Source organism: Ursus americanus, chromosome 28 (genome assembly GCF_024610735.1).
Source record: "Ursus americanus isolate L20-20 chromosome 28, mUrsAme1.1.p, whole genome shotgun sequence".
Lineage (NCBI taxonomy): Eukaryota > Metazoa > Chordata > Mammalia > Carnivora > Ursidae > Ursus > Ursus americanus.
Window position 1 is genome coordinate 34,918,615 of NC_142154.1, and position 27,377 is coordinate 34,945,991.

At 55.9% G+C, this 27,377-nt stretch overlaps 1 protein-coding gene, 1 long non-coding RNA gene and 1 other non-coding gene across 5 annotated transcripts; 1 reads left to right on the top strand and 2 right to left on the bottom strand.

Moving 5' to 3' along the window:
- Positions 1 to 5,409: 5,409 nt before the first annotated feature.
- Positions 5,410 to 15,939, bottom strand: LOC148107596 (uncharacterized). 2 transcript variants are annotated; one of them, XR_015722148.1, is made up of 2 exons: positions 15,503 to 15,939; positions 5,410 to 9,143 (listed from the first exon to the last, which is right to left on the bottom strand). It is a non-coding gene; the product is annotated as an uncharacterized LOC148107596 (long non-coding RNA). The 2 variants fall into 2 exon arrangements; XR_015722149.1 differs by having other exon boundaries at positions 5,410 to 13,509.
- LOC123800889 (U6 spliceosomal RNA) lies at positions 11,348 to 11,454 on the top strand. The gene has a single exon (XR_006782040.2). It is a non-coding gene; the product is annotated as a U6 spliceosomal RNA (small nuclear RNA).
- Positions 15,940 to 16,859: 920 nt separating the features above from the next.
- SKOR1 (SKI family transcriptional corepressor 1) lies at positions 16,860 to 25,180 on the bottom strand. Of its 2 annotated transcripts, none has more exons than XM_087856563.1 (9): positions 25,158 to 25,180; positions 22,650 to 24,852; positions 21,459 to 21,546; positions 20,474 to 20,581; positions 19,862 to 19,933; positions 18,438 to 18,512; positions 18,125 to 18,199; positions 17,548 to 17,613; positions 16,860 to 16,976 (listed from the first exon to the last, which is right to left on the bottom strand). In XM_087856563.1, exons 1-9 carry the CDS (start codon positions 25,178 to 25,180, stop codon positions 16,882 to 16,884), a joined length of 2,805 nt encoding a protein of 934 aa, XP_087712689.1. In that variant the 3' UTR covers positions 16,860 to 16,881. The 2 variants fall into 2 exon arrangements, with proteins under 2 accessions (XP_087712689.1, XP_045666722.1); XM_045810766.2 differs by having other exon boundaries at positions 25,074 to 25,180.
- Positions 25,181 to 27,377: the final 2,197 nt, after the last annotated feature.

Genomic DNA, 27,377 nt, shown 5'->3' on the forward strand with positions numbered 1-27,377 from the left:
ATTGTGTCTCGGGTCATGATCTCAGGGTCATGAGATCTAACCCTGCCAGGGCTCCAGTGTGGAGCCTGCTTAAGAGTCTCTCTCTCCCTCTGCCCCTCCTCAACCCCGACCCCAGGCTCGTGCGCACTCTCTCTCTCTCAAATAAAAAAAAAAAAAAAGAATTTAAGGAAATGCGGTGTGGCTGATTGTATTTTTCAAACATGATCACGCCAACATGTATGTATGTATGTACATGTACATATATGTACACGTGTGCATACGTGTGAGCATCCCACATCCTCATCTTACAGGGTGATGTTGACACACTTCTATTGAATTTAGGCGGATGTTTGTAGCGGCCCCAACCACTGGATACAGCAGAAGCGACTGAATGATTTCTGAGATTTGGTCATGAAGGGCAATATGGCTTCCCCCTGGCTCTCTCTCTCTCTGTCTCTGGGGACACTGGCCCTTGGAACTCAGCCCCTATATCGTGAGGATGGCCAGACTACAGGAGAGGCCATGTGTGGGAGTTCTGTCGAACAGCCCCGGCCAGGTCCCCAGCGGGGTGACAGCCAGCACCAAGCATACCTCAGATGATGAAACCAAGCTAGACACTCCAGCTTTTAAGTCTTCCTACTGAGGCCTCAGACATTGCAGAGGAGAGACAAGCCTTCCTTGCCGTAATCTAACTTCCCCATGCACAGAAACCGCAAGAGATAGTAAGGGGTTGCTGTTTGAAGCCATTCCGTTTTGGGGTAATTTGTGCGGCCATAGTAACTGGAACGTTCGGTATATGTGGAGACCACTTCAATTTACAGAATTCAACGTAAATCTTTATAAGCAGTGTTAACATGTGAACATGAAATTCATAACCAATGTTCAAAAAAAGAAGACCTATGGGGGCGCCTGGGTGGCTCAGGTGGGTAAGCATCTGCCTTCGGCTCAGGTCGTGTTCCCAGGGTCCTGGGATCGAGCCCCGCATCGGGCTCCCTGCTCAGTGGGGAGTCTGCTTCTCCCTCTCCCTCTGCCGCTCCCCCTGCTTGTGCACACGCTCGCTTTTTCTCTCTGACAAATGAATGAATAAAATCTTTAAAAAATAAAAAAAGAAGACCTATGTAGTCTTTGAGAAGAGAGATACGATCATCTGAGCCTCTGAGGGGAGGCAGACAAGCGGGGAGCTCCTCGGCTTCTCTGGTAACAGAAGCAGAAACGACGGGTGTATCTGGAATCTGACAGAGAAACATAGATTCAAGGAAATGTTTTACAATCTTGAAAGTGTCGAAGGATTAAAACAATAGGCTGTATGCTTTCCAAATCACAGAAGACAAAAACAAATATAACATGGTGCATATCACAGAAGGCCAAAACAAAACAAAACAAAAACACAACAACAACAAAAGGAATATAAAAAAGAGAAGACATAGGCCAAAATATGAGAACAAAGCCCAAACAAGAAAAGAAGACCCAACGTGTCAGAATGAATACAAAGGTACTCTCCCTCTCCCGACGGAGAGCCAAAGGCCCTCCAAGTGGATCAGTACAAGTGAGTGAGTGCGATACATCTGCGGGACTGGGTGTGAAGTCCAGCCGACGAGAGCCGTACTGTTCGTGGTGCGGGTGCGGTAGACCAGCTCGCCGTCTGGACGGCCCGTCACCAGTCCCGCTCTGCTCCCGGCCTCCTAGGAGCCGAGTGCCCGTCTACGGATGTGGGCAGACACATCTCATGGAAGGGCGCAGCGGGGACAGTGACAGCCTCGGAGAGCTGTCCCTGCAGGACAAGAGGTGCTGCCCTGCGATCCTGCCGGAGCCACCCCGAACAGCGAGTGAGGGTCACACCTTCCCCCTGCAGGCTTTCCATCTGGAGGTCCTGGGTCAGTTTCCAAGGCAAGGCATGCTCGGGCCACCGTCTGAGCCACTCTGCCTGCCCGGCCCCCTCGGTCATTAGGGAAAATTCCTCCCAGACTCCTGCCAACAGTTTGGCACTTTTTCTGAAAGGTTCTGAGTTGTTTGGGGTTTTTTTTTCTTTCTTTTTTTTTCTTTTTCTGTGTCTTAATTAGCTTTTAAATTGGGAAGTTTGGAGATGGTATACCAAAGAAGGTTTATCTAATGCCATCTACAGCAACTTGAAAATCCTATCGTTGGTAATAGTAGAAGCTTTTTGGGAGAAATGGGTGTATTAACATCAGGTGCTATGCTGACGCCAGGACGACAATAACGAAGAAAGTCTGGCCCCTTGTCCTGGGGAGGCGCTCAGGGTCTGGTGAGCGGGGCGGGGGATGCAAGCAAATAAACCACTAACTTTAATACAAGGCAAAGAAAATAAGCACTAGATATAGGAACGGGGTGGTAAGAACAGGGACAGGCAGCAATGAATGCTGATGGAGGCATGAGAGGAGGCTTTGTGGCCGGTGTGCCGGGCCTCGCTCTGCACCGTAACAATGAACTACAGAGGGCAGAAACTACCACATGCCCGACGTGCTGTCAGCCCGCAGAGCCTGGGCCATCCAGGGGTAGCCGAGCCATCTGAGGGGAAGAGGCTGTGACCAGTGGCAGGGGAATGGGGAGAAGCCAGATGAAACGGGTCACACTGGGTCCAAGGGAAAGCAGTGGTCCGGGATGAGGCGTCATCACGCAGGAGATCCCAGCCCCGGGACAGCCTCTGCCATTACCTACGGTGAAACGTGGCTAATGATCGGCAGGGGTGAGCTGTGGGCATTTCCTCAGTCCCAGGTTGGGGAGGGAGCGGTTGAGTTCAGCCGCAGGAAATGTGGGTGGGTGGGTCTCAGCTAAAAGGGAAGGGAAACGAGCATTTATTGAGTGCCTTCTAGGTGTCGGGCACTACAGAACACTCTGATCTCTGTAACTCTGTGAGTATTTACTGAGCACTTACTGTGTGCCAAACAGTATTTTAGGCATTGGAGATAGAGTGGTCAATAAAGTGCAAATCCTGGGGATGTCTGGATGGCTCAGTCGGTTAAGCGTCTGCCTTCAGCTCAGGTCATGATCCCAGGGTCCTGCAATCGAGCCCTGCATCAGGGCTCCCTGCTCAGCAGGGAGTCTGCTCATCCCTCACCCTTGGTCCTCCCCCCATCTGTGCTCCCTCTCTCTCATCCTTGCTCTCTCTCTCAAATAAATAAAATCTTTTTAAAAAATGAAAATCCTGCCCCTCATGCACAAATAAATTAATATTTGACATAATTTCAGTGATAAATACCTATCACCTAGTTCCAGGGCTCTTTCCTCAGCTTGTAGGTGGCTGCCTTCTCCCTGAGTCTTCACACTGTCTTCCCCCTGCACGTGTCACTGTCTGAATTTCCTCTTTGCATAAGGACATCTTCATATTGGCTTAGGGCCCATCCATATGTGAAGACTCTGTCTCCAAATATGGCCACACCCTGAAATAGGGGGGTTAGGACTTGAACATATGAATGGGGGAGGCATACATTTCAGCCCATGACCCTGAATGTAACGTAGTTTGCTCATTTTCATAAGCATATGATTTTCAGTCCTGCAAAGCATGAGGACAGCATAAGATATTGATCCAATCTCCCGTGGATCAGCACTTGACTGGGGCCATTACAGATAATGCTGCTTTGAACATTCTTTTGCCTGTAACTTGGTGCACGTGAGTTTCTGCAGGGTTTAGAGCTGGCAATGCAACAACTGACTCATAGGGGAAAGTTTATCTTCAGCTTTCGAAGCTATGGAAACAGTTTTCTGAAGTGGTTGCACCAGTTTCTCCTCGCTCCAGCCCCAGACTCTCCTATCGTCATTGGTCTAATTCCCCAGCTACACTTGGTATCCTCAGACTTGTCCATGTTAACCGGGAGGTAGTCTATTTTGCATTTCCCTGATGACTAAGGGAGTTGGGTATGCTTTCACGTGGGATGCCTGAAGCTCCCGTTTTGTGAAATGCCCATCCAAGTTTTACCAGTTTTAAGTTATCTTTTTAATCTTTTAATCTCTTCGCTTTCTACAATGCTCATGGCAATTTTATTTTAAGGGCACAGTTACCACTTTCCTGCCACTGGACTTTGGTTCCTACCATCCATGTCACCCCACACATTTGTAGTAACTTGACTCTAGGAGAGCAAGGCTGGGAGCTTCCTCCTTTCCTTCTCAGAAGTCTCTGGGCTCCTCATGCAAGCATTCCAACTCCCCCCTCCAAATTCCCACCGCCACCTGTGGACAGAACTTCACCCCCACCCCTCCAGTTGTAGCCTCTCTTCCTACCTGATCTGTTGCTCGGCCTCAGTCCCAGGATTATGATAATTGAATGAGATGATGTGCACATGTCCAGCATGGTCCCTGGAATCCTGCATGCTCTTAGTAAGTATTACTTCCCTTCCCCCTTCTTGATGCTCTGCAGAAAGGAAGTAGGGTGCCGTTTACCGGCTGCTACCTGAGTGCCGGGAGGTATGCCAAGGACCACTCACTGCCCATTCATTACCATTCTCTTCTTCTTTCTTAGTTTCAGACTTTGTTCAGGGCAGGAATATGCACACTGGGCTTTTCCTGCCTTCCTCTTTCCTGATGCCTGGAACTTGCGGCTCCAACAGCAACTTGGGACCATGAGTTGTTGCCCTAAACGATGAAAGAGCCAGCTCTGTGACACAGCAGAGCCATCAGACCAGACCTTGAAAGACAACTTGTCTCGCAACAGAGAAATTAACCTCTGTCATCTTAAAGCATGAGTGATTTGGTTTTCTATTATATGAGGCAGAACCGGAGCCCGATACTTACGAAAAGTACATGTTTTTGGTTAATCATAAACATGTTTGCTTGGGCTAAATTTTCCTGCTTAAAATTATTTTTGCTGGTAAGTAAATGATAATATATTTAAGTCTCTACACTCAAATTTATATTTATCAAACAGCCCATTGGGTCAGTATTTTCACACAGCTATGAGTAATTGAGACATGGCATCTCAAATAGCTAAGAAATTAATATTCCTTATGATAAAAAAGTATTCCTTATTCTTTATAAGAAGTCATCTTTTTTATGACAGCTACTCGTAGACACATGTCAGGATACTCAGAAAGTAATGAATTCATTCTTTTTGTTTTTGTTTATTTTCAGAGAGAGAGAGGAAAGGAGAGATAGGTGGGGGGAGGGGCAGAGAGAGCGAGAGAGATCGAGAATGTTAAGCAGGCTCCACGTCCGTCACGGAGCCTTGATCTCACAGCCCTGAAGTCACCACCCGAGCCAAAATCAAGAGTTGCACATTTGACCAACCGAGCCACCTAGGTGCCCCTGAATTTGTTCTTTTTTGAATTGAATCAGCAGCAAATACTCACAGAGAGCATCCTGTGTAAGTCAGGTAGGCCACATCCTGTTCAAAGTGAGACTCTCATGTCACAGCCCCTGCCCTCCTTGTGAATAAAGTCACAGGTCATAGGTCACTGCCAGTTAGCAGATTAATGTGTCTGGTTCTTTTTTTTTTTAATTTTTTTTTATTATATTATGTTAGTCACCAATTGTATTTGGTTCTTGAATCATCACTAAAATAGGAAGTGATGTACACGTGCATATGCCCGCACACGCACGCGCACACGCACGCGCACACGCTGAGGCAGCCATGTGTGACGTAGGGGTGGACACGACGGATTCTGATTGTAAGGCCTTGGATGATTCACTCGATCTTTCTGAGCCTGTTTCCTCATCTGAACATGGTGACCTATAACATGCAGGTATTGTTTTGTTTTGTTTTGAAGATTTTATTTATTTATTTGACAGAGAGAAAGAGAGAGCACAAGCAGGGGGAGAGGCCGAGGAAGAAGCAGGCTCCCCACTGAGCAGGGAGCCTGATGCGGGGCTCGATCCTAGGACCCTGGGATCATGACCTATGACCTGAGCCGAAGGCAGACACTGCACTGACGAGCCACCTAGGCACCCCAACACGCATTTATTGTGCGGACAAAAAGAGAAAAATGCATACAAAACGCCTGCTAGAAACGAAGCGAAGGTGAGTGTGTTGTAATTCTTTGACAATAAGCTAAACTGGGGTGACGAAGACTGATCTGTCCCTTCGGCAGAAGACCTTACTCCTTACTCAAGCCACTCGAGTCACCCCCTGCCCCAGCCAGGCCCCAGGGGGAGAGGCCACCGACGCCCTGACCCTGAGGCCCTGGCCTGGGGTGGGTGCCGGGGACCCCCCACATCCCCAAGGCTAGCAACGCTCGGCAGCAGTGAAGCCCAGAAGAGCTGGGTGTAAGTCCAGACTCAGTTTCAATTTTTATTTAAAGATCCTAATTTCTGGACGTTTATTTGGGGGATTACAGTGGTGGCTTAAGCTCCTTTAAGACATTCTAAGTTGAAGTCTTTCCTTCACTTGGCTGCTAAAGTTTAATTCAGTCTAATTATTTCATTTGGCATCGACTATAATAGTTTCATAATTTCTAGTATATTAAGCACTTAATATGTTGTGTCATTTGAAATCACATATTAAATTCAGCAAAGTACATTTTAATGAGAGTTAAGTGGTATGAAAATATTAATACAATGTAATGGTTCATCTTGGTGCTCCTCTTCTCTAGGTCTGTTCCCGAGGCACAGATGCCTCGCTCCCCAGGTAAGGGAAGCATTTTACTGCCCGAGGCTGGGATGGGTGCCTGGCGAGACCACTGTCCTACCTTTTGCCACCTAGCACTTTAGAGTGGGATTTCCCACTGGGCCTCACGACCCTGTAAAGCGAGCAGGGAAATCCTCACTTCCATCTTAGAGGGGAGGAAACTGAGGCTGACTGCTGGCCCTCGTAAATATGGCCCTTCTTAGCTCCAAGAAGGTACAGCTCCCTGTACCACAGCGGCTGTCAGTGTGACCTGGGGGTGGGGGTGGGCTGTCTGGACTCCAGGGAGGGCGGCCAGAGAGGGAGAGCCTCCCAGAACCCTCCACTGGGACTCCTTTACTCCATGTGGGTGCAAAGTGAGCCCTTGGAGCCAGAGAGATCTGGGAGTAAATTCCAGTGTCGCTGACTAGCAGGGTCACTTTCCACTCCAGGCCTAGGTTTTCCCCACGCGCAAAAGAGGAACAACACGCTCCTGTGCTTACTTCTGAGCCACGAAAAGGAAACAGAACTTCAGAAGAAAGGGCAAGGATTCACGCTAAGCTCGGTGAACAAGAGTGAGTCTGCGTGCCGTCCCCTCCCGGAGACACGGCTGCAACCAGGGCTTTCCACGTCAGACCCAAAGCACTGAAGCCCTCTGGGCGAAAACAGTCCTCATGGCAGCTACGAAAAGGAGGGGTGGGGGAGAAAACGAAGAAAAGGAGCTACTACGACTAAAATCTAAAATGTTCTCGTAGCGAAGAAACAGTCCTTGCAGTAGCTTTAAAAAGACGAGCGAGTTTCACTTTTTAAAAAGTTTGATTCGTCCAGAGGGTTGCAAAATTAAAGACCAAAGAAGAGTAAGGAAGCGGTTATACGTTGAGGGTTTGTTCTTTTATTATTATTTCTTTTAGAAGGAGCACAAGCCGAAGGGGCAGAGGGAGAGGGAGGAAGAATCTGAAGTAGACTCCGTGCTGAGCTCGGGCCCGGCCCCTCCACCCGAAGACCACGACCCCAGCTGGAACCAAGAGTCAGACGCTTAACTGACTGCCCCACCCAGGCGCCCCTACACGGAGTATCTGCATACCTACCGTGAGCTCCCACGCACCCAGGGCCTAGTCCCAACCCTTCCCACGAAGCCGCTCCTCTCAAGGTGCTCCCATCAGCCCTGCGGTTACTGTCAAACAGTCCCCCCGCTGGGCACCCAGCACAGTCACCCTCCTACAGGTGGAGAAATGGCCAGATGTTTACAAAGCTCCGGGTGCAGAAAAGAGATCTGGGAGAGAGTGAAAAGTGTGGCCTGGGCTGTGGTCCCCAACCCCCTCCAAATGCAAGCTGGGAAGGGGCAGGATTACAGGGCAGCACTGGGGTCAGGCATCTGGGAAGGATTAGAAGGGCTCTAACCACAGCAGGAGCCAAGCCTGAGAGCAAGGGCTCCCAGCACACGGGGATTAGGGGGCCTGGAAAGAGAGACTGCCTCTGGCCACAGCTGACCCTGCCTCCTCCCTGAGGCCACCCTCTGAGCTGTCCGCAGGCACAGACCTTGTTCTACCTGCCCCTCCCCCCACCGCTGGCTTTCTTTCCTGAGAGGCAAAGACAGAAGTATGGAAAGACTCACTGACACTGGAGTGATTAGGTGGGAGAGCCAACTTCAAAAGAGATCTTATGAGAACAAGGTTTTAAGTCAGAGCAGCCACTGCTCAAAGGGATTTGTAGGGCCTGAGGGGTGGGTCCTTCTCCACACCCAGACCCCCCCCTCCCGTCTCCCCATTCTGTGTCTGGGGCCTTAGGAGAGTCTGGGCCAAGCCTGTGAACTCAGCACTTCCCTGCCCTACAATTCTGGCAAACGCCTGGATGCCGCCAATGCCCCTTCATCTCCAGGGTCCCCAGCACAGAGGAGGCGGCCTTGGCTGCTTCTCTACACCCCTGCTTCTTCCTCCCTCTGGTGGGATTGAGGCGAATCCCTGGCCCTTCTTATTTCAAATGACCGACATATGGAAACACTCAATGCTCCCAGGCTTCAGGGGAAATACTCTAAGAACGTTAGAGAACCCTAAGATCTCCTGTCTTCACTGACATGTTTTCCATATGAAACAAGCCCATGTCTTCATTTATCAAAATGTAAAGTTGGCTCCGATCTCTCGCACTCAGATGTCTCTCCACGTCAGACAGGACTGAAGGAACCACTCTGCAGCTCTAGAAGTTGTACAGCCCAGGACAGGCACGAAGACTGTCGGGACTCAGGCCACCTCTGGTCTCAGAGTAGAGGGGTGACAACAGCTCTGAGGGCCAGCAGGAGCCGGGGTCCCCTGCAGCTCTGAGACCGTGCACCCGTGGGGACACATACTCCTTGCCTTTTACTGTCCATCCGCAAGGATCCCCTTGGTTCTGTCCGCACTGAGTCCCTCCACCTGCCTGTCCTCCACCTTCATGTCACGAGCAATCCACTTCCGTCCCTCTCACCCCTACCTCCCCCTTCCTCCACGCTGGGCCTTCGGGGTTCAGGGGCATGTGCTGCAGGGTTGCTCAGGTCCCAGACCCTTGGTCCACGGCAGCCTCTGTGGACTGTTCTCGGGGGTCTTCTGTGCCCCAAGGATGATCAGAATTCTCCATCCTTCTAAAATAGAAAACAGAAAGCGTTGAATGTTTACATCTTGCTAATTATAGTCTCAAAAAAAAAGTCCTTCAGTTACCCAGTTACCAAAAAAAAAAAAAAAAAAAAAAAAATCACAGCATGTCAAAGCTGAGAGAGATGTGAAAGATCATCTCCAGGGCGGTTTTGTCACTTTGCAGAAGATAAAACAGGACCAGAGAGGTCCAGGGAATTGGGCAAGGTCACAAAGACAGATGCAGGAAGGAAAGGAAGCGAGGACTCAGGCATCGCTCCTCTGTGTTACATTTGCTCAATAAGAAAAACACCAAAAAACCCCGCTGCTGGCTCAAAATAACACACGCTCGTGTAGCCGGAAATGGTGAACAACCTGGTCCATCTCCTGCTGGTTTTTGCAATAAGGCAGTTATGAACCCACGCGATGTCCTTGTCACCGTGACACGTGTGCGCGACTGTGACGAAAAGGCTCTTCTTCTAAATAAATGAATAAAAACGTGGATGCTAATTGAAGATTAGCATCATCTCCCATCAATGCTAATACGCTTTTCGGTTATTTGCAATTCCCTTTTGTAAATCTGAGGGAAACATCATTGCCCAAATTAGCTCTTTTCGCTCAATAAAGGCCATATTAGCATTCTGAGGTTTGTGTTTGCTTACTGCTTATTTAGAGAGAGGTCAGATGAGAAGTGGGGCAGCCTGCACCTGATTCCCATTTCACTGAAGACAGGTGGGGGGAGGGGCTCCAAGGTCCCCAAAGGCCAGGCCAGGTGCTCCCTGGCTATGGCTTGAGTCAGGCTCACAGTGCTGAGCCAGAGCAGGGCCCCTGCACACCACCCGCCTCCACAGTGGCCTGTCCTTCCTGAAGGACTTGCCCGGATCCGAGAACGGACTCGGGTGGCTCCCAGGTCTTCCTCTGCCTGGTACTGTCTGCCCTGTCCTCTCAGGGCTGCATCCATATCAAGTGACAGCTCAAATGTCCCCTTCCCTCCTGCCCACTTTCATGCCCCAGTCACTGTCTATCCCCCAGGTTCTTCCCTTCCGGTCCGTCTCAGCACTGAACTGAGAATGCTCTGACATGTCTGCCTGGCTCCCTTGCTGGAACCGAAGCTCCACGCAACCACACAGGACACAAACCACTGCTTGTTGGCCCTGCAGCCCCAGCGCTGACGTCATAGGGGCTTGGTATTTGGTGAAGGAATGAAGGCAGGAAGGAAAGTCTGAGCTGATAAGGCCTTGGGAGCATTGTCTAGGTAAGAGCGAAGGGAGGCGGCACTCCTGGTCCCAAATCTCTCCTCGCTCGAGTTCCACTGTGAAGAGGAAATGATCGGTTTTTGAAACCAGACTTGCCTCCAGAGCTCAACTTCTTTCACAACTGGCAGGACAATTTTGGCTTTGAGTAACCAACTAGAGCTTGTTTCCTAACCTGCATATTGAGAGGAAGGACAGGGTTCGGGTTAAGGGCCCGGCCCAGTGCTGGACCAAATCGCGGTGACCTTTCCCAGGCTGCCACACCCCGAGTCACACTATGGAAACCCTGGGCCCCAAAGCGGGCCCGTTCCCCCTTGCCATTGGCTCCCAGCCCCGGGCGGCGGTCCCGAGCACTGCTTCCGCGCTGCAGCCCTCGGCCACCCTGCCCAGCCCCTTCCGGTTCACGGTCCTTGGTTCCAGCTCTGGCCCGGGTCACGGGTCCTGGAGCGGGGACGGCCCGACCGGCTGCTCGCAGCCGATTCGGGGTCCCCGACCGGGTTTCTGCGGGGCCCTCGTGCGCATCACTTCTCTCCTTCCCCCCAGCCAAAGGCCCTGGTGTCGCCCCCGTAGAGTCGGGGGCCACTGTGCCGCCGCGTTCGCGGAGGAGCCCGCGCGCGGCCCCTGGGGGCCCAACCGGCCGGCGCGGAACAGACGTGCGGGCCGCGCGCACCACGTGACCGAGCGTGTTCCCGGCGCCCTCCGGGGGCGCGCAGAGGTCGGGCGGGCCGAGGGCCAATTTCCCATGGTCCCTTCATTTGCATACGAAATGTTGGGGGTTTAGGGAAACAATTAGATTTAATTTGGTCGTAATCACAAAGATATAATTACCGTGTGTACTATTTAAAAGAGGTCATAACGCCTTGAATATTTTGGGATTTTGAAAAACGCGGAGTGTAGTCACCATAATTGTAAAAGTCTTAGTGTTCCTAGCTTTATATACTGGCTGAGAAAGCCTTATTACCGTGCTCGCTTCGGCAGCACATATACTAAAATTGGAACGATACAGAGAAGACTAGCATGGCCCCTGCGCAAGGATGACACGCAAATTCGTGAAGCGTTCCATATTTTGTATCGGAGTTTATTACCTACTCCCCCGTGCAAGCACCATCCACTTACAGGTTTTATCTTTTGTTTCACACAAAAGAAACCGTAGTCCCAGGAGAGAGAATAAGAGGAGGTGGGGCGTAGTCAGATTCTCTCTTTTCCGTGCTTTCTACGCCTGACCCTAGGCTTCGATCTTTCCCCACGTTGCCCCTGCTTCCGCCTGCACTATAATGAGTCCTACCGCACCTTACACTTAAGGAAACGGATTTGCCAAAGTTGACCCGCTTCAGGTCCAAAACATAACAGGACCCTAGTGCTCCGATAGACCCAAGGGGACTGTAACAGGAACGCGCAACAAGACACCTCATGCTGCCTCTGAATCTTAAAAACATAACAATGCCCACTCCTTATTGAGCACCTACCACGTGCCAGGGGCTTCCAATATCTCCTGTTAGTATTCCTGACAGCCCTGCCTTGTGAGTACTATTGTCGGCATTTTTCAGGAGACCCTGAGAGGTAAAGCAACTTGGCCATTATCGTTTAACTAGTAAGTGGCTGCTGCAAGGCCAAGCAAGCCCTTTGGAGGCACAGGCCCTGAACAGATCAGGACCCTGCCCCCACGTAATGATTGCAAAAAGCACGGTCCTACTTAGTAAGATGGGAAGGGGGGGAAAGTCCAGTAAAGTTCAGATTTCCTGCGCTGACGTTATCAATGTGTTTTGAAATACCAGTTTCTTTCCAGGAGAAAAAATGTTGGTGCCCATGCTTTGCCGGTGCCTGAGCGCACACTTAGTGGGCCCAGCGGTCTCTGCAGCCGCTGGGAGAGCAGCTGGTCTACCTCCAGGGGCCGCACAGCTCCCAGGCTCCGGCTCCCCGCAGTTGGGGCAGGCAGCAGACGCGGAGCCCCCGAGCCGCCCTAGGGCGGCGGCGGATCCTCTCCCGGCGGCGCTCGGAGCTGCCAAGCAGCGTTCCATCAGGCATCCATTTCTGTTCCCTTCAGTGGAGGTGAAATGATCCTTTCCAGGTAACAGCCGAGAATGGGGGTCTGTGGGACCTCTCACTGAGCCTTCTCCTCGGCTCACGGCCTCCAGTGCATGGAGTTGGAGGGCAAGCTTTGGTTTTCCTTTCTTCCCCTAAACATGCCTGGTTCTTAGGAGGAAGTTAATTGGGTGAGTGGTTTTCAAAGTCTCCTTCTGAGATGCCAAACAGGAAAAGGACCCATGTTGGCGTGACTCTCTGTCCTTCTAAAGAATCTTTTTATTCCACTTGGTATGACCCATTGTCTTGGAGCAGAAATGAGGAAAGACAGGCAAGTCTTAGTCCTGGCTGAGACCTGGCTGACTTTCCTGGCTCTGCACAGTTCTGTGAAGAAGGTACCCTCTCCCGCGTCCTGTTACAGATGGGGAAGCTGAGGCACAGAGAGGTTCAACCACTTGGGCAATGTCACACAACTAGTAAATGGCAGAGAAGGGATTGAGACCCAGGAAATCTGGCTAGAGAGCTTGTGCTCTTAACAAACACTACACCACCTTGGATGGTAGAGAGTGAGAGATAACGCTGTTTAGAACGAATGGAAAGAGCCTAGGGGTCCAGTTCTGCTTTTGCTGATGTTCTGAATTCAAGGACTGGGGTCATATTTTTGCAAAGGATCGAGGCTATACTTTAGATCAGGGTAGCTGGGTAGGTGGACAGGTATGTGCTTGGTGAACTTGCAAAATGGGAAGGAATGAAGGAGCACCCTCTTTGGCACACAGATGGAAGAGGAAGAAAGTTTTCCTAGGCTGACAATCTCTTACCAGACACCTGCCCCCCCCCAAATAATCCTATTGATGAAGGATCATCTGAGCAATAAACTTGTGCTTTATTAATATGGTGCAAATGAGCTTAATTGCCTCCCCATAGCTGTTGTCCAGAAGCACCTAGGGACTCCTCCCCTCAGACATTTCCAGCACTCCAATGAACCACAGAATTGGAACCCCTTCATTTAGACATCTGTTGAGCTGCTGGGATACACTGGGCCCTGTGATGGAGATCACAAGCAGAGCAAGATGCGGGCCCTGTTGTCAGAGTACTTCCAGGCCTATGGGAAACACACACACACAACCAAGGAGAACTCAGAGACGTCAACACCCCCCTGAATTTCATGACCCAAGTGCCACAGGAATCCAGAGGTGAGTCCCAGGAATCCAGAGGTCTTCCAACTGATTTTGTTTTGTTTGTGTTTGTGTATTTGTTTATTTTGCCGACACTTTACCCAGATTTGCAGGATAGATGGAGTGGGGGATTTCCTGGGGGGGGGGATGAAAAATCAAACCGTGTTCGCCTGGTTCTTTATCCCCAGACCCTAGACTCCAGAGCCAGAACTCCTGTGGGCACCTCCCGGAGCCAGGACGGTGAAACCGAACACCTCGATAGAACACCCAGGAGGACGTTCTGTGCTCCAGGGCCCTCTAGCCCCAAACCCCACTTTTTCTCCCTAGGACAGGCTTCCTCGTCTGGGGCCTTCAGACGTTGGCTGTAATACCTAAAACGTGTCGCAAGGTGGCAACGTTGTGGCGAGAAATAGAGTTTTTAAAAATCCTGGGGTTTTTTTTCAAAGCATATTTTCCCTATTAATGTTTCATTTAACTTAATTAGAATCTGGTAAACTAATTAAAGTAGCTACGAGCCCCGCAATCAGCAATAATTCGTATAATTATTGATAATTACATCCATACCAATCGTTTGGTTATTAACATTTGGGGGAGAACAAACCACTTCTGAAGGGACGAGGAACCCAGGAGGGTTTTGCGACAAAGCTTTCTGGGTCGGACCCGCCTACACCTCCAATCTGCAGAGATTCCGGCCCAGATGGGGTGCCCTTTCGGGAGAGCCCCAGATGCCTAGGGCTTTTTTTTTCCCACTCCACTTTGGGGGAATTCAGAAGGGGAAGGTGAAAAGAGGTATTTGCTGGACTCCTGTGTGTGGGCCGCGACCACGGAACTTCCTGCCTGGGTAGTGCCTGTAATTCCCATTTTACTGAGAAGGCTTCCTAAGGCCTGGCCACGCCGAGGGGGTAAAGGCTCGTGTTCTCCCCAACACCTGCACTGTTGGACGAGTGCGACCACTGCCGGCCCCGGCACGCCCTGAGGATGCGAGTCACTTCCTCTCGTGCCCTCAGTTTCACCGTTGGTACAGTGGGGAATTGATCTGGTTGATTCCACCCATAGGAAACGTTCCTGCTCCCTGGAGGGTTCCTGCCGGGACATCGCGCCTCCCGAGGTGACTTCTTCCCTCGGCGATACCTCACAGTTTAGCCGGAGCCCTCACCGCCGTTACCTCTGTCACGTCCTCTCTGTGACCAGCCCTCGGAATATCCCGGGACTGGAGGAGGGCTGTGAGCCCCTGCGCAGGGGGCTCCGGGGACCGGCCTCCTGCCTCCGCAGCGCGCGCGCGGGCTCTCACCTGCGCCCCTTCCCCGCCGCCCCCTGCTCGCCTCCCCGCCCCGGGCCCTGCAGACGCCCCGCCACCAAGCTTCCCGGCCCGTGCAGCCCAGAGCCCCCAGGCCCGAGGGCCCGGCCCCGCGGCGGGGGACCGGAGAAGCGCACGGAGATCCCCGGGATGTCAGAATGCCGGGTCGTCGGGGGCGGGCCTCGACCCGCGGCCCTGCGCTCTGCTCAGCTCCCAGAGCGCTTCCCCGCGCGCGGGGGTAGGAGGCCCGAGGGTTATTTAACGTGGCCAAAACGGAGGCCTAGGAGAATAAAGCTGGCGACCCAGAAGTACCCTCGAGAGTCAGCCGAGGAGGTGAAACTGGAAGCCAGGGCTGAATGATCCCCAGTACCGGGCGCTTTCCCGCTCCAAGCACACTCTTCCCCCCACCCCTCTGCCCAAAAGAGTGCGCTGCAGTTTCCACCCTTTATCTGTAGCCTAACCAGCAGGTGCGCTGTGGAAACTGAGGCCGACGAGAGGCCTGCAGCAAGGTGAGGCCTCATCAACCGCGGCCAGGAAGCAACCCACCCCTGTCACACACACACACCCTGACACTCCTCATCCCCCAGTGGAGACGACCTGACTCCAGCGCAGGCGGGCCTCACCTGGCTCCTTGGGCTCCTCCAGGTCCGCACACCTTCTCGGACTGAAATGGATAGTACATTAAAATCTGCCAGCGATCGCTCCGTTGGGGCAGAGGAGGGGCAGGCAGGAGGACCTCTGAGCACGAGCGCGGAGTCACGCCCTTGCCTTCGAGGCCTCCCCCCAGAAGTCCCCCTACGTACCTCGCCCCGCCTCCCCCGCCCCACTCCAGCGCTCCCGGGCCAGGCCCACGGTGCCGGTGCCTCCCCGCAATTCTGGTTGCACCTGGGCTTCCGGGCAGCGCCCCGTCTCTGAGAGCGCTGGCGGTGACTTCCCCGGTGGGGCAGGCGTGGAAGTGGGCACGAGTAAACCCTCGGCCCTGGCGAGAGCTCCAGGGAAGGGTCGGAGACCATGGCACCCAGGAGGCTGCCGTAGTTCTCTTACCCCGTGCCCGAGAGGCTCAAGGGAGGGTCCCAAACATGGGGAGAAGGTGGGCTGGGGGGCAAACTGGGTGTGTCTGAAGGACTGGGAGAGAGGTCAGGGCTCTCGCTGCTGCCCACCCGAGCCCGGCCATTCTCCCGCCGGGGCGCCCCAGAACTCGCGCCTGAGGTCTTCAAGCCGCACCTGTTGCGCCGCGCTTTGCGGGCCGCCCACCCTCCCCCACCCCCGCACTCCCACATCCACAGCCCCAGAAAGTGACAGATTTCTTTTTTTTTTTTTTATTAAAAACAAAACAAAAGTCACGGATACAGGGTGGTCTCCCCAAACAGGCTCAAGGTGGGCTCCATCTCGTGAGTCAGTTGTCGCCTTTTTTAAAGTGCTGTTACATCCAGAGGTTAACAAGAAAAAAAAAATAGACAAAACAAAACCCTAAGGGGAATGCAAAATGGGACTGGAAGTAGGTCCAGGAGAAGGAAGCAAAATAATTTACCGCATAAATAAAACGGAACCCAATACTGAACCGAGAGAGACTCGCAGTACATTTATATCCATTGCACATAGCCGCTTTGTCATTAGGAACAAGTTTCAGAAGTGGACGGGACGGGACGGGGAGCGCGGGGCCAGCGCCAGCGAAGTTGCTCCATTGTGTACACAGTTGGGGGTCGAGGCTGGGTGGGGCGGGGGAGGCCCCCCTTTCCCCTTTCTTACCCCCTTCGGTCCAGTTAACCCCATGAGGTCCGACGCCCTGGAGTTCAACAGTGGGGCGAGGGGGTATTTACACTTGGAAACGGAGAAGGGGCCCTGGGCCGAGGCGCCCGGGAGGAGGGCGGGCGGGCGGGAGGCTGTATGTACATCGGTCGTGTCCGAATGGCTTGTTCCTCGCTCTCGGCCGCCGCGGCCGCGGGTAGTACAAGAAGAGAGCAGCATGGCTTGAGGGCGCGTGGGCGCGGCCAGGCCGGCCCTAGGGCAACAGCGGGGGCTTGAAGGAGCAGTTGCCAGTGCAGTGGCGGGGCGTCAGCATCTTGCAGGAGAAGTGGTGCAGGGCGTCGTGGGCTTCTGGAAAGACAGTCGGGCGGGCCAAGTTGGGCACCTCGCTTGCCTCGCCTCGCCCGTGCGGCCTACCCACTCGGTCCACTCGCCCTTCTCTCCTGTCTGTCCGGGGTCTCACCCACCCCCTTCCGGCTCAGGGGTTCTCAAGTGAGCGGATCAGAAAAAGGAAGGAGTGTAGGCGAGAGAACCTGGTGATTTAGAACCACTGCGTTGGTGCAATAGCCCCATTACACAGAAGAGGAAACTGAGGCACAGAAAGGTGGTCAATCTGCCCACGGCCAGATTTGGATCCCACAGCAGATTTCCCAATGCCCAGGGCTCAAGGGGTTCTGTCTCCCTATTCTATCGTTCTAGAATTATTCCCCCATTTAAAAAAATTCCCATTTCCCTCCTCTCAGCTTCTGATCTAGGTAGACCTGGCTGGCCTTCCCCTCTCACTAGCCCCGCCATTTACTCATTCATTCATTAGCTCATTCATCATCCATTCATTCGCCCATCGTTCATTCACTCATTCATTCATTCAGTGGCACAGCCAGAGCCTGGCAACAGTCCTATCTTTGTTCCCCGGCATCCGCACCTTTTAATTTCTGCTGGATGGCATAGCGCGCCTTCCGCTCTTGGTCGAGTTCGTTACACAGAGTGTCTGGAAGACATGGGGAGGGGCCGGTGAGGAACTGAGACCACCCTCCAGCCGGCCGGGGTCACAGCCCGGGCCTCACCCTCTCCCCAGCGCTCAGCCCCTCAAAGAAACAAATCTGGGAGACCGAGGGAGGGAGCATCAGGGCTCCAAACTGCAGCCTGGCGGAGGGAGGAAAAGGCCTGGGATGGCGCTTAAAGGCAGACGGATCTAACCAAAATTAAAGCAAACTTAGGCATTACTTCCCAGGTAATTTTACGCCTCGATTTTTAATTTAGAAACCATGGAAATTGCCGCGATAAGAAGTTCAATCACTCCATGTAATGATGCCTGCAAGCCGTTTGCTGGGCTCGCTTGCCATTCTGAGGCTAATCAGAGTATACAAAGGATATTAAATAAAAAAAATAATTGTTAAATTACCTTCAATTTAAATCCAAATGACTGAGCCAACATTGCGGCTCCTGCCAGACGAGAGGCAGTTACGGCCGTGCACGCGCTCACCTGACTCCCGTCTTACCTCTGACAATTTGCAGCTGTTGCACCATTTCTTCTCGATAAGCCAATTCCCTCTTCATTTGATCCTGAAAATTATCTGTGCAAATTGATTAAGTGAGAGCTGTGACGCACAGCCCCCTCCCTCGGCCCCATTTCCCCACTCCCCATTCCCGCCCCCACCCCTTCGGTCTCCGGCCTAGCAGGAAACCGCGGGAAAAGGAGGGTTCTGCGGCTCGTACAGGGCGCGCAGCCGCGGCTGCCTGGCCTGGGGTCCGGGCGCACAGGAAGAAGGTTCTCGCGCTGAGGTGGGGTGAGGTGGGTGGGTGGGGGGGTACCTTTGAGACTCTGAAATTCTCGCTCCAGTTTCTTGCGGAGCTCCATTTGCTCCAGGAGCAATTTTTGCAATTCGTCTGTGAGGGGCGAGAGTGGGAGGTGAAGGAGGGTGCGCCGGACTCAGGGTGCCCCCCCCCAACGTCCTTCAAGTCCTGCCCTGGCCCAGAGCCCTGAGATGGGTGCTGTGGAGTGGGGGGGCCAGGAGGTAGAGGCCCTCTATATTGTTTGTCCATTTGCTTCCAAAGGATCTGGGCGAGGAAAAAGGGCTAGGAGACAGGTTGCCCAGGGGAATTAAATTCAGGATAGTGGAAGCCATGCTGGGCTTCCGGGCCCTGGCTCCAGGCGCTAACCAGCATGGCTTCTGCTCTAAGTTGTTCCCAACTCCCTAACCTTAGAGGCTGGCCCGGGACTTGATTAACCCCTCCAAATGACATACCCGATCCCTCCCTTCAGTAACAGGAGCTGGGTGAATCTGGTCCAAGACTTGGACCCCTGCCCTGGAAAAATACCTGTCCTCACAACAGTTTGTTCACAATTTCTGGGGGTTCCAGGCCCCCACATCCATACTAAGAGCTCTCATAGAAAGCACCAATGATGTTGAAGGTAATTGCATGTCTTATATAACCTGAGACTAGGAAGAGTGGAAGACCACCAGTGCTTCTCCCCCTTCCCACACCACTTTCCAAGCCCTCCCATCCCTGGGCTGGTTGAGGGCAGCATGGTGGATAGCAAGTGGATGTGGTAAGCCCTGTTGGTGCCCTCAGAACCAGCTCCAGAGGGATGGCGGGGGCTGCCCTGACCACAGAGCTGTTGGGATCTGGGTCCTCCCCGTGGGGAGAAATTCCACCCAAGCAGGTGCTGAGGAAACACAGAAATGGGAGGTACAGGAGCAAAGTGGGGTCAGAGGCTCCTGTTCTCTGTGCCTCAAGTCACACGCTCCCCCTGCAGGCAGAGAGGCAACCCCAGGACCCCATTGTGAAAGCAGGCTCTAGCCTCACCCCAATTAGGGCACGTTGGGGGGGGGGTTATGCATTAATTCCATGAAAAAATTAACCTCTCAGACATTCCTAAAATAAATGCCTCCTTACAATCTTGCTTTTCAGGGAAAGTCCAGTTTTCCAGTGAGGTTGGGAGACCCAGATTGCCCTGATTGTCACACGCATCAAGTTCTAAGGATCATTACTCATTGCTGTCTTTCACTGGGCTCTTCAGACAGGCCAGCCTTCCGAATCCAAACTTCTAATGAACCTCTAGGGGTTTGGTTCACTTCCCCCTCTCCCCCCACCTCTGTGCCAGAATCATGTGTCCAGAGGATTATCCTTTCCACTCAATGAAAACTGATTCTCCAAGAGCCCTGTCTTCCCATACAAGAAGGGTTCATCTCCCCCAAGCAGCATGTACCCCCATTTCACAGATTTAACCTCACCTCTGGCCAGGTTCTCGATATCTTTCTCCACTAGCTGAGTTCCTGTGACATCCAGGGTGAGCCCATCTTCACCTGGGATACAAGGGCAGGTAAGAGGGGTTCTGTCCTGGGAGAGGCCTTGGGAGGGGAAGGGTGAGCTGCCCGGAACCGTGCTAGTCAGGGAGCTGTTCCAGATCTTCTGCCTTTAGAAGAGACAGTTACAGGTATCGAGTACCACCTACCTCCCAAGCTATCATTTAGGGCTGTAGGGCTCATTTTAGAGTGACCCACTAAAGAAGGACAGTGGACTCAGGGAAGGTAGGCTATCTTAGGGCAGGTCGTACCCTCTGACCTGCTTCATGTGGGTGATGGCGTCTCTCATTTCCTTTTAGTACAGCCCCTTCCCTTACCCGGAAGAGCACCAAAACCCCAAAGGAGGAAAGCAATTCAGGAAACCTGGCCTGCACCTCGCGCGCTCTCTGTTTAAATATGTATCTGCCAGCCGCACGAGGGGACCAGCAGCCGCTTACGCTCGATCGAAAGCCCTTCTCTCAGGCCGAAGCCGGTGGGAACCGGGGCGACCTGGGCCCCAGCTTCCAGGCGGGATCGCTGCGCGAGGGTCCTAGGGCTCACCTCGGTCTGTATTTGCGGGACTTGGTTGGGAGATACTCCTTTGGTCTGGATAGGATTTCCTCGTTTCCAAATCGTCGGCGGTCGAGTGATTGTCTTCCTTATCTGGTTCTTAAAGGCAATAAACCGAGTTTCAAGGAGAAGCAAAGAAACCGTGACCCCGATACGGCCAGAGCTGCCACGGTCGGGGCGCCCGAGCCCTAATTAAAAGCGTTGTGGCCGCCGCTGGTTCCCGGCTGTGCGCCTGGGCTTGCACCCTCAGGCTTTGGGCCGGGCACCCCCTCCCCCGCGCTCGGTCTGCTCATCTCGAGCTCCACGCCCCCTCCCCAGCCCCTCGGAAAAGAACAAGACGAGCAGCCGAGCCCACCAGGGACGAGCGACCTACATCGCGCGCAGATACTGGGGCACCGCGAGCGCGCGTGGCCGCCGGGTCTGCCTGCGCCGCTCCCGCCGAGAACGCGGCCCAGGCGGCGACCCGCGCGGGGTGATGGCGGGGGAGACATCCTTTCGGGCTCGGCCTGCCCGGATTTCCGAGGCCCTCCGCCCCTCCTCTTCGAGCCACTGGGGCCCGGCGCACGTGCAGGGCTCCCCCCGGGTTGGGCTTCAGGGGTATCCAAGCGCGCAGCCGAGCGCCCGCACCCTCCGCCCTAATCCGGCCTGCCCACGGAGGACCTCGAGGCCAAAACACTTGCTGAATAAATGAGAGGACTAGAAAGAGGTGCCAGGCGTGATTTTAAAAAGGATTTACGCCAGTGTGTGAGGTGCACGTGAGCGCGTGTACGTGTGGTGGACAGGGCGGTTTGTTAAGTGACCAAACGATGGAAGTTACTGGGAGTTCTCGCGTAGCTTTCTTTTCCTTTATTTTTCTTTCCCTCTCCCTCTATCTCTCTCTTTCTTTCTCCTCTCGTCTTCCCTCGCAGCCCCCCCCCTCCCGTGGTCCCCACGTCGCATTGGCCAGCGACCTCGGCAGGGGGGCTGGGGGCGTTACCGTGGGCCTCGGGGGTGCAGAGGTAGGAGGCCGCGGGCCCCAGCGCCGCCGCGCTCTTCACAAGCTCGTCCCGCTCGGGCGCGTACACCTGCGGCGGCCGAAAACGACAGGCGGTTAGGGGGGCGCTTGAAGCGGCTCAGGGCCGTTCGGCCGGGAGGGAGCGCTGAGAGGGGAGGCGGAGGCGGAGGTCCGCTAGCCCGCCGGACCCGAGCGCCCCGGGCGGCTATGAGGCACGCGGCGCAGCCTGGCGCCCTCGGAGGCCGCATCACCTTTGTAGTTTCAGGGTCATTATAAGCGCCCTCGGTAAATTATCAGAAAGACAAAGCGGCTCTCAAGCCAAGGACTGTTCACAGTGCCCCCCGCCCCGCTCTTCGCCCACCTCCTTTTCGGCATCTTCCGCCTGCCCTCGCCCAGTCCCCGCATAAATGACGCCTTTCGCATCCAGCTAATGATTCGTGTTTTAATGGACCTAATGGAAATGTACAGGTGTGCGCACCCACTTTCAAATGGCCAACGATTTCGGCTTAGTTGCACAGCCCCGACCCGAACCAGTGGCCCAGCCAACCTGAGAGCCCCTCTCCCGCCCCGCAAGCCGTCTTGACAGCTGCCTACCAGTGAACCCTGCCGTTCCCAAGGCCGGAGTTCAAAGGGACTCAGAAAACTACGCATTGGGGGGGGGGGGGAGGAAGATTCCGGGACTCGTACCCCTGGAGCCCGGCTTGAGGGAGACACCCCGTCCTCTCCTCGCCTCATCAGTTTGTCTTCCCCGGGACTCTGATCCCTATCTGGGTGCGTGTGCCACCGGCCCAGCCCCGCACGCGCCTTTCTCTGGCTTTGGGTCCCTTCATCTGCTCCGCGTTCTTTCCCCAGACCCTTTTTATTTCTCTCTTTCTGTCTCTGTTAACTGACAGTCTCTGCCTGTCCACCTTCCCTCCCCCCCCTGAACAAAAACGTAGCACACCCGTTTCTCAGGCCTGCCCCCCGGATTTTCCGAAACCCTCACTCGGAGGTCCCAGCAAGTTCTACAGCGCTACCGAAGCTGGGCCTACCCGGAGCAGCTGGGGCCTGCGGCTCAAACGCCTACTCGGAACACAATTCCCGTCCCTAACTTGGCCAGTGCCTGCCCCACATTCCCGAGGTGCCGAGGGGTAAGCGGGGTGGCGCCACCAGCGAGGCGGGCGCGGGGCTCACCTTGGCCGGCGCGGGGCCCCCCAGCGGCCCGCAAGGCTCTCGCAGCTCATAGCCGCCGCTCGGCGGGCTCCTCTCCGGTCTCCGCACCACGTCGTCGGCCGCCAGGTCCCCAAATGTTGACCGGCTGGCTGCGGACAGCCCTGGGCGGCGCCGGGGACGAGGGCTGCCGCCGTCTGGGGAGTCTGTGGGACCGTCGGCGCCCGAGGAGGTGGTAGACTGGGGCCCTGCGGGCTGGTCGGCGTCCGGGCCGCCTCCCGTGCTGGACGCACTGGGTACGCCCGGCTCGGCCTCGTCTGGAGCGCCCTCATCGTCGGGGAAGCGGTTGGACTCCACGTCCACCTCGGGCTCGTCAGCAGTGTCCACGTCGGGCGAGGCGGAGTGGTAGCTGGAGCTGCCCTCGCTCAGAAAGTCTGGGCTCACGTAACCGCCGCCGGCCCCCGCGCCCGGCCCCGGCCCACGAGCAGGCCCGGCGCCATACGCATCGCGGGCGCTACCGTAGAGTTTGGCGATGCTCTCGGCGTCCTTGACCACAGGTCGGAAGGCCGACACGTAGGAGCCTTTGCGTGCGGGCGGAGGTGGCGGGGGCAGTGGGGCCAGAGGCGGCGGCAGCGCCTCGTCCGCGCCGTCCTCGTCCAGCGGCCCGCGGGACAGCGCGCTCGGACAGCGCTCCTCTGCGCCCAGGCCGCCCTCCTTGGCCGGTTCGGCACCGTCCAGGGACTCGGGGCCGCCGCTGCCGGCAGCCGCCGCCGCTGCCGCCGCCGCTGCCGCCACAGCGGCCGCCACGGCCTTAGCTTGGCTCTGCGCAGCTGGATAGGGCGGCACCGGGAGGCTGCCTGCCGCCGGCCAGAACATGGGAAACGTCGGGTACACAGTGGCTGCGGCGGCCGCGGCAGCCACGGCCGCTGCGTCCTTGGCTGCCCCAGAGGGTTGGTGACCCCAGAACATGGCGCCGCCACCCGGGCCAGGGCCTGCCCCCGGGGGCAAGTGGCCGGATCCTGGCCCGCCTGCGCCTCCGCCAGTGCCCGCGCCCGCGCCGCTCGCGGTGCCTGGGCCTCCCTTGGGCTCGCCCGCGCCTAGCACCGGGTCGTCCTTTTTGGGGCAGAGGCCGAAGGCCGTGGGGAAGCCATAAGGATGAGGGAAAAGCGGCGGGGGCAGTTTCTGCAAGAGGCCAAAGCCCTTGCTGGGCACCGGGATCACTGGGTAGCTGCGTACGCCGGCGCCGCCACCAGGCCCTCCAGGGCCCGCCGGGCCGCCAGCTCCCGCCGTTAGACCAAGTCCCCGCTGCGGATGGGGAGGAGGCGGCCCAGGGGGCCCGGTGGCCTCGTCTTCGCCACAGCGCAGGGTTTTGTGGGGCGGCGGCCCTGGGGCCATCTCCGCGCCACACCCCGGGCCGCCCCCGCCGCCAGCACCACCCTTCCCCTGGCCACCCGACCCCCCATTAGCGCCGCCGCCACCGCCTCCTTGCAGCGAGAAAGTCCGCTTGCGGGTGCCGCCATTGAACATGGCCTTAACGTCCTCCCAAGCGTGGCTCAGTTCGTCTGTGGCCGACTTGTCACTGAGTTTGAGGTGACGGCGCCACGAGTTGAAGTTGGCGGCGTCGGGCTGCGTGTACTTGGCGTCGGGTGTGCGGTGCGAGTGGAAGATGAACTTGTTAGGTGAGAAGTACATGCTGCAGTAGCCGCACTTGATGCACTTGGCACGAGAACTGTTGTAACGCGCGGGGATGAAGCTGCCACGCGAGCCCCACGCGCACTCGTGCACCACATCGAAGGCGAAGTTCTCGGGCAGCTTGGGTGGCTTATGCTCGCCCAGGAACGACTTGCACAGGCGTTCGGCCTCGCGCTTCGTGATCATACCGCAGCGGCGCGACGAGATCGGCATGGCCCCGGCCCGACGCAGAATCTCCAGCTGCACTGGCGTACACTGCACGCACGTGATGCCCAGGGCCACACGGCGGTTGTGGATCTCATTGTAGCTGTAGTTCTTGAGGAGAGTGTTGGAGATCTGCGCCAGGCAAAGGCGCTCCTGGCCGTCGATGACCAGAGACACGATAGGCACCCCGTACAGCGACGTCTCGCCCACCTGGTTGGGTTTGAGAGCGCTGGAGCCCGAGTAGGGTTGCAGCTCCTGCTTCGAGTTGGGTGAGGAGTTGCCCTCGCGCCCCGGCCCCAGCTGAGTGGTGAGAGCCTCCATGCCGCCGCTCCTGCGAAACAGAGAAAGTAGAGAGCAGATGAGCCATTTTCAGCGCCACCGTGGCTGGGGCCCGCCCAGCGGGGCGCGCCGACTTGGGCGCGCGGGGAAACTTGGCTACGGGGAGTCCAAGCTCATTCGCCCCCTGGACGGGAGCCTTTTGTTATTCAGACGCTTGCTGGCGCCACAACAAAAGCCCCTGGGGCTTGATGGGGGAGAAGGGGTAATTGAGACCTCAGGAATGCCCCGGCAGCTAGGAACCCAATTTTGTTTTCGGATTGTGGAAGAACTGGGGCCCAGAGACGGAGAGTGACTTGCCCAAGGCCACACAGCAAAGCCATTGCCTGACCCAGGCTTCCGAACTTCCAGATCCGTGCACCTTTGGCTACCCTCGAAGCCTGCCCTACCCGCCCGGGTCCTGAAGCCCGGACTTCGGGGACAAGCTGCCCCTCTGCTCAGTCGCGCATGCACGCGGGCAGGCGGGGGAGGCGCTGGGAGGGGTACGGACGGGGGGAGGGGCGGTCACTGCCCATCTCCAGACAGCAGGGGGCGGGGGGGGGGGGGCAAGGAGAAGGAGGAGGGTCTCGAGGCCGTGAGGGAGGGGGGAGAAAGGCTGAGACGACCGCTGTTCGCGGTGCTGAACCCGGCTCTCCAAAGCACGCTGTGCGCGCCTAGCCCCAAGGCTGCCCCCACCGCACCCAGTTCCCAGCCGAGCCAGTTCCTCGGGATAACAGCCACAAACCCGAGCTTCTCCTTTCAAGTCCGGAGCCTCGCGTTCGTTGAGCAGAAAGATTCCGGCTGGAAATACAAACCTTTTTTTCCCCAGCCATCAGTGGAACCAGGGTCACGCAGTTTCTAACCACATTTTCTGCATTTTCAGCTGCGTTCCGGACCAAAGCTGGTTTCCATCCGGGTCAGCGCATGGGGACAGAGGGGTTCTCGAGGAAGTTTCTCAGGAGACACTTCTCCTTTGCTTCTAACAGCCCACTCCCTAAGTTTTCCTCCTTCTTCAGATATGCTTGTCCTGCTCAGGCCAAATGCAGTCTCTCCGGGCTCTGGTCTTCCTCTTTTGGGGGCGTCTCCTCTCTGAGTATACTTCAAGCCCGGCTGTCCCAGTTCATATGTGTTGAGAGGAATTCTGGCCCGTGTCCGAAGCCACAAGACTCCAGGTCAAAAGTTGCTGCCGGTCCTGCGCTTTGATCTCTGGTCCAGGCAGGGAGGTAGCCTCTCCCGTGGACCTCAGTAGTAGGAGGACCCAGAGACTGATGCTTGGGGCCCTCTAGGTCTCCTGGTCCAGCCACGTGTCCTCAGACACAGAAGGCTTCCATCCGGCCCAGGGCTGCAGGCACTCCTGCGGCCCAGGCAGCTCAACCCCTAGGGCCCCTCCCCTAAACTCGTCAGGAAAGGCAAATCCATTTTCAGAGGGGCAGCTCCGCCGAGACTGGGGATCCGAGTTCAAAAGCCTTCATCGAAGAGACTGGGCTCTTCCGTCTGTCTCTTTCTCTCCCTCTATTTGTCTAGGTGCCCCTCATCTGTCGATCTTATCTGTCCCTGAGCTGCCTGTCTCTCCCATCTCGCTCCTCTTTCTCCCATCTGTCTTCATACCTTCTTCAAGTACCAAGCTATTTATCTGTTATCTGTCTGTTTCATCTTTATCTCTGCGGGTCGAATTGAAACAAGTTGACCCTCCTTTCACGTTGAAGTCCCTTGTGACATCTTAGGAGGCAAAAACACTGTCCTAACTCCCCAGTTGAGGCAAGCCCCGCACCCCCTGAAGAGCTCTCAGGCGGGCTTGGGGAGGTGACGGGGGGCTCCGTGGCTCTGGGAAATGACGATGTCTTCTCGGTTTCCGAAATCGGCAAGTGTGCCCTGCCCGCATGGAGTGAAGGGTGCGCCTCAGAGCAGAGCGCGTCCTCCCCAAGCTGAGGGTCTTGAGGGCCCCTCGGGGTTTTCCGGAGTGGAGGGGGCTCTGGGCCCCAGAGCCAAGAGAAGGGGGGCCCTAGGAAAGGAACCGAATTTCGAGGGCCAGAGCGGAAAGCCCGGGGAATGAGCTGTACGCAGAGACCAGGAGCAGCGGCCAGGGCTGCTTTGCGGAGACCTCTCTGGCTCCTGGGGCTTGAGGGGTGAGCTTGGAGAGGGCGACGAGGTGGGAGGCGGACAGCAGTGGGAGTGAGGCGATGTAGTCTTTAGGTATAATAATAAAAACAACAGCCACAAGAACCCAAATCGGAACTAAACGAAAAAAGCTGTAGGGGCAGGGCTCGGGGGCGGCGGGCGACCGGACGCGGGTACTCACCGTGCGGCGGCGGCTGGAGCTGGGCGAGCGGTGAGAGGAGGTGCGCGGCGGGCGGAGCGGCGGGCGGGAGTCCGGGATCCGCCGGGCTCTCCGGGTGACGGCGCGGCCCCTCCCCGCGCGCGCGCACAGCCGCGCTCCCGGGCTCCTCGCGCTCACACCGCGGCCCCGCTGGCCCCTCCCGCGCGGCGCCCGCTCTCAGCGGGCGCGGGACGCCAGGGCCCCTTGAGCGAAGACGTGTGCCC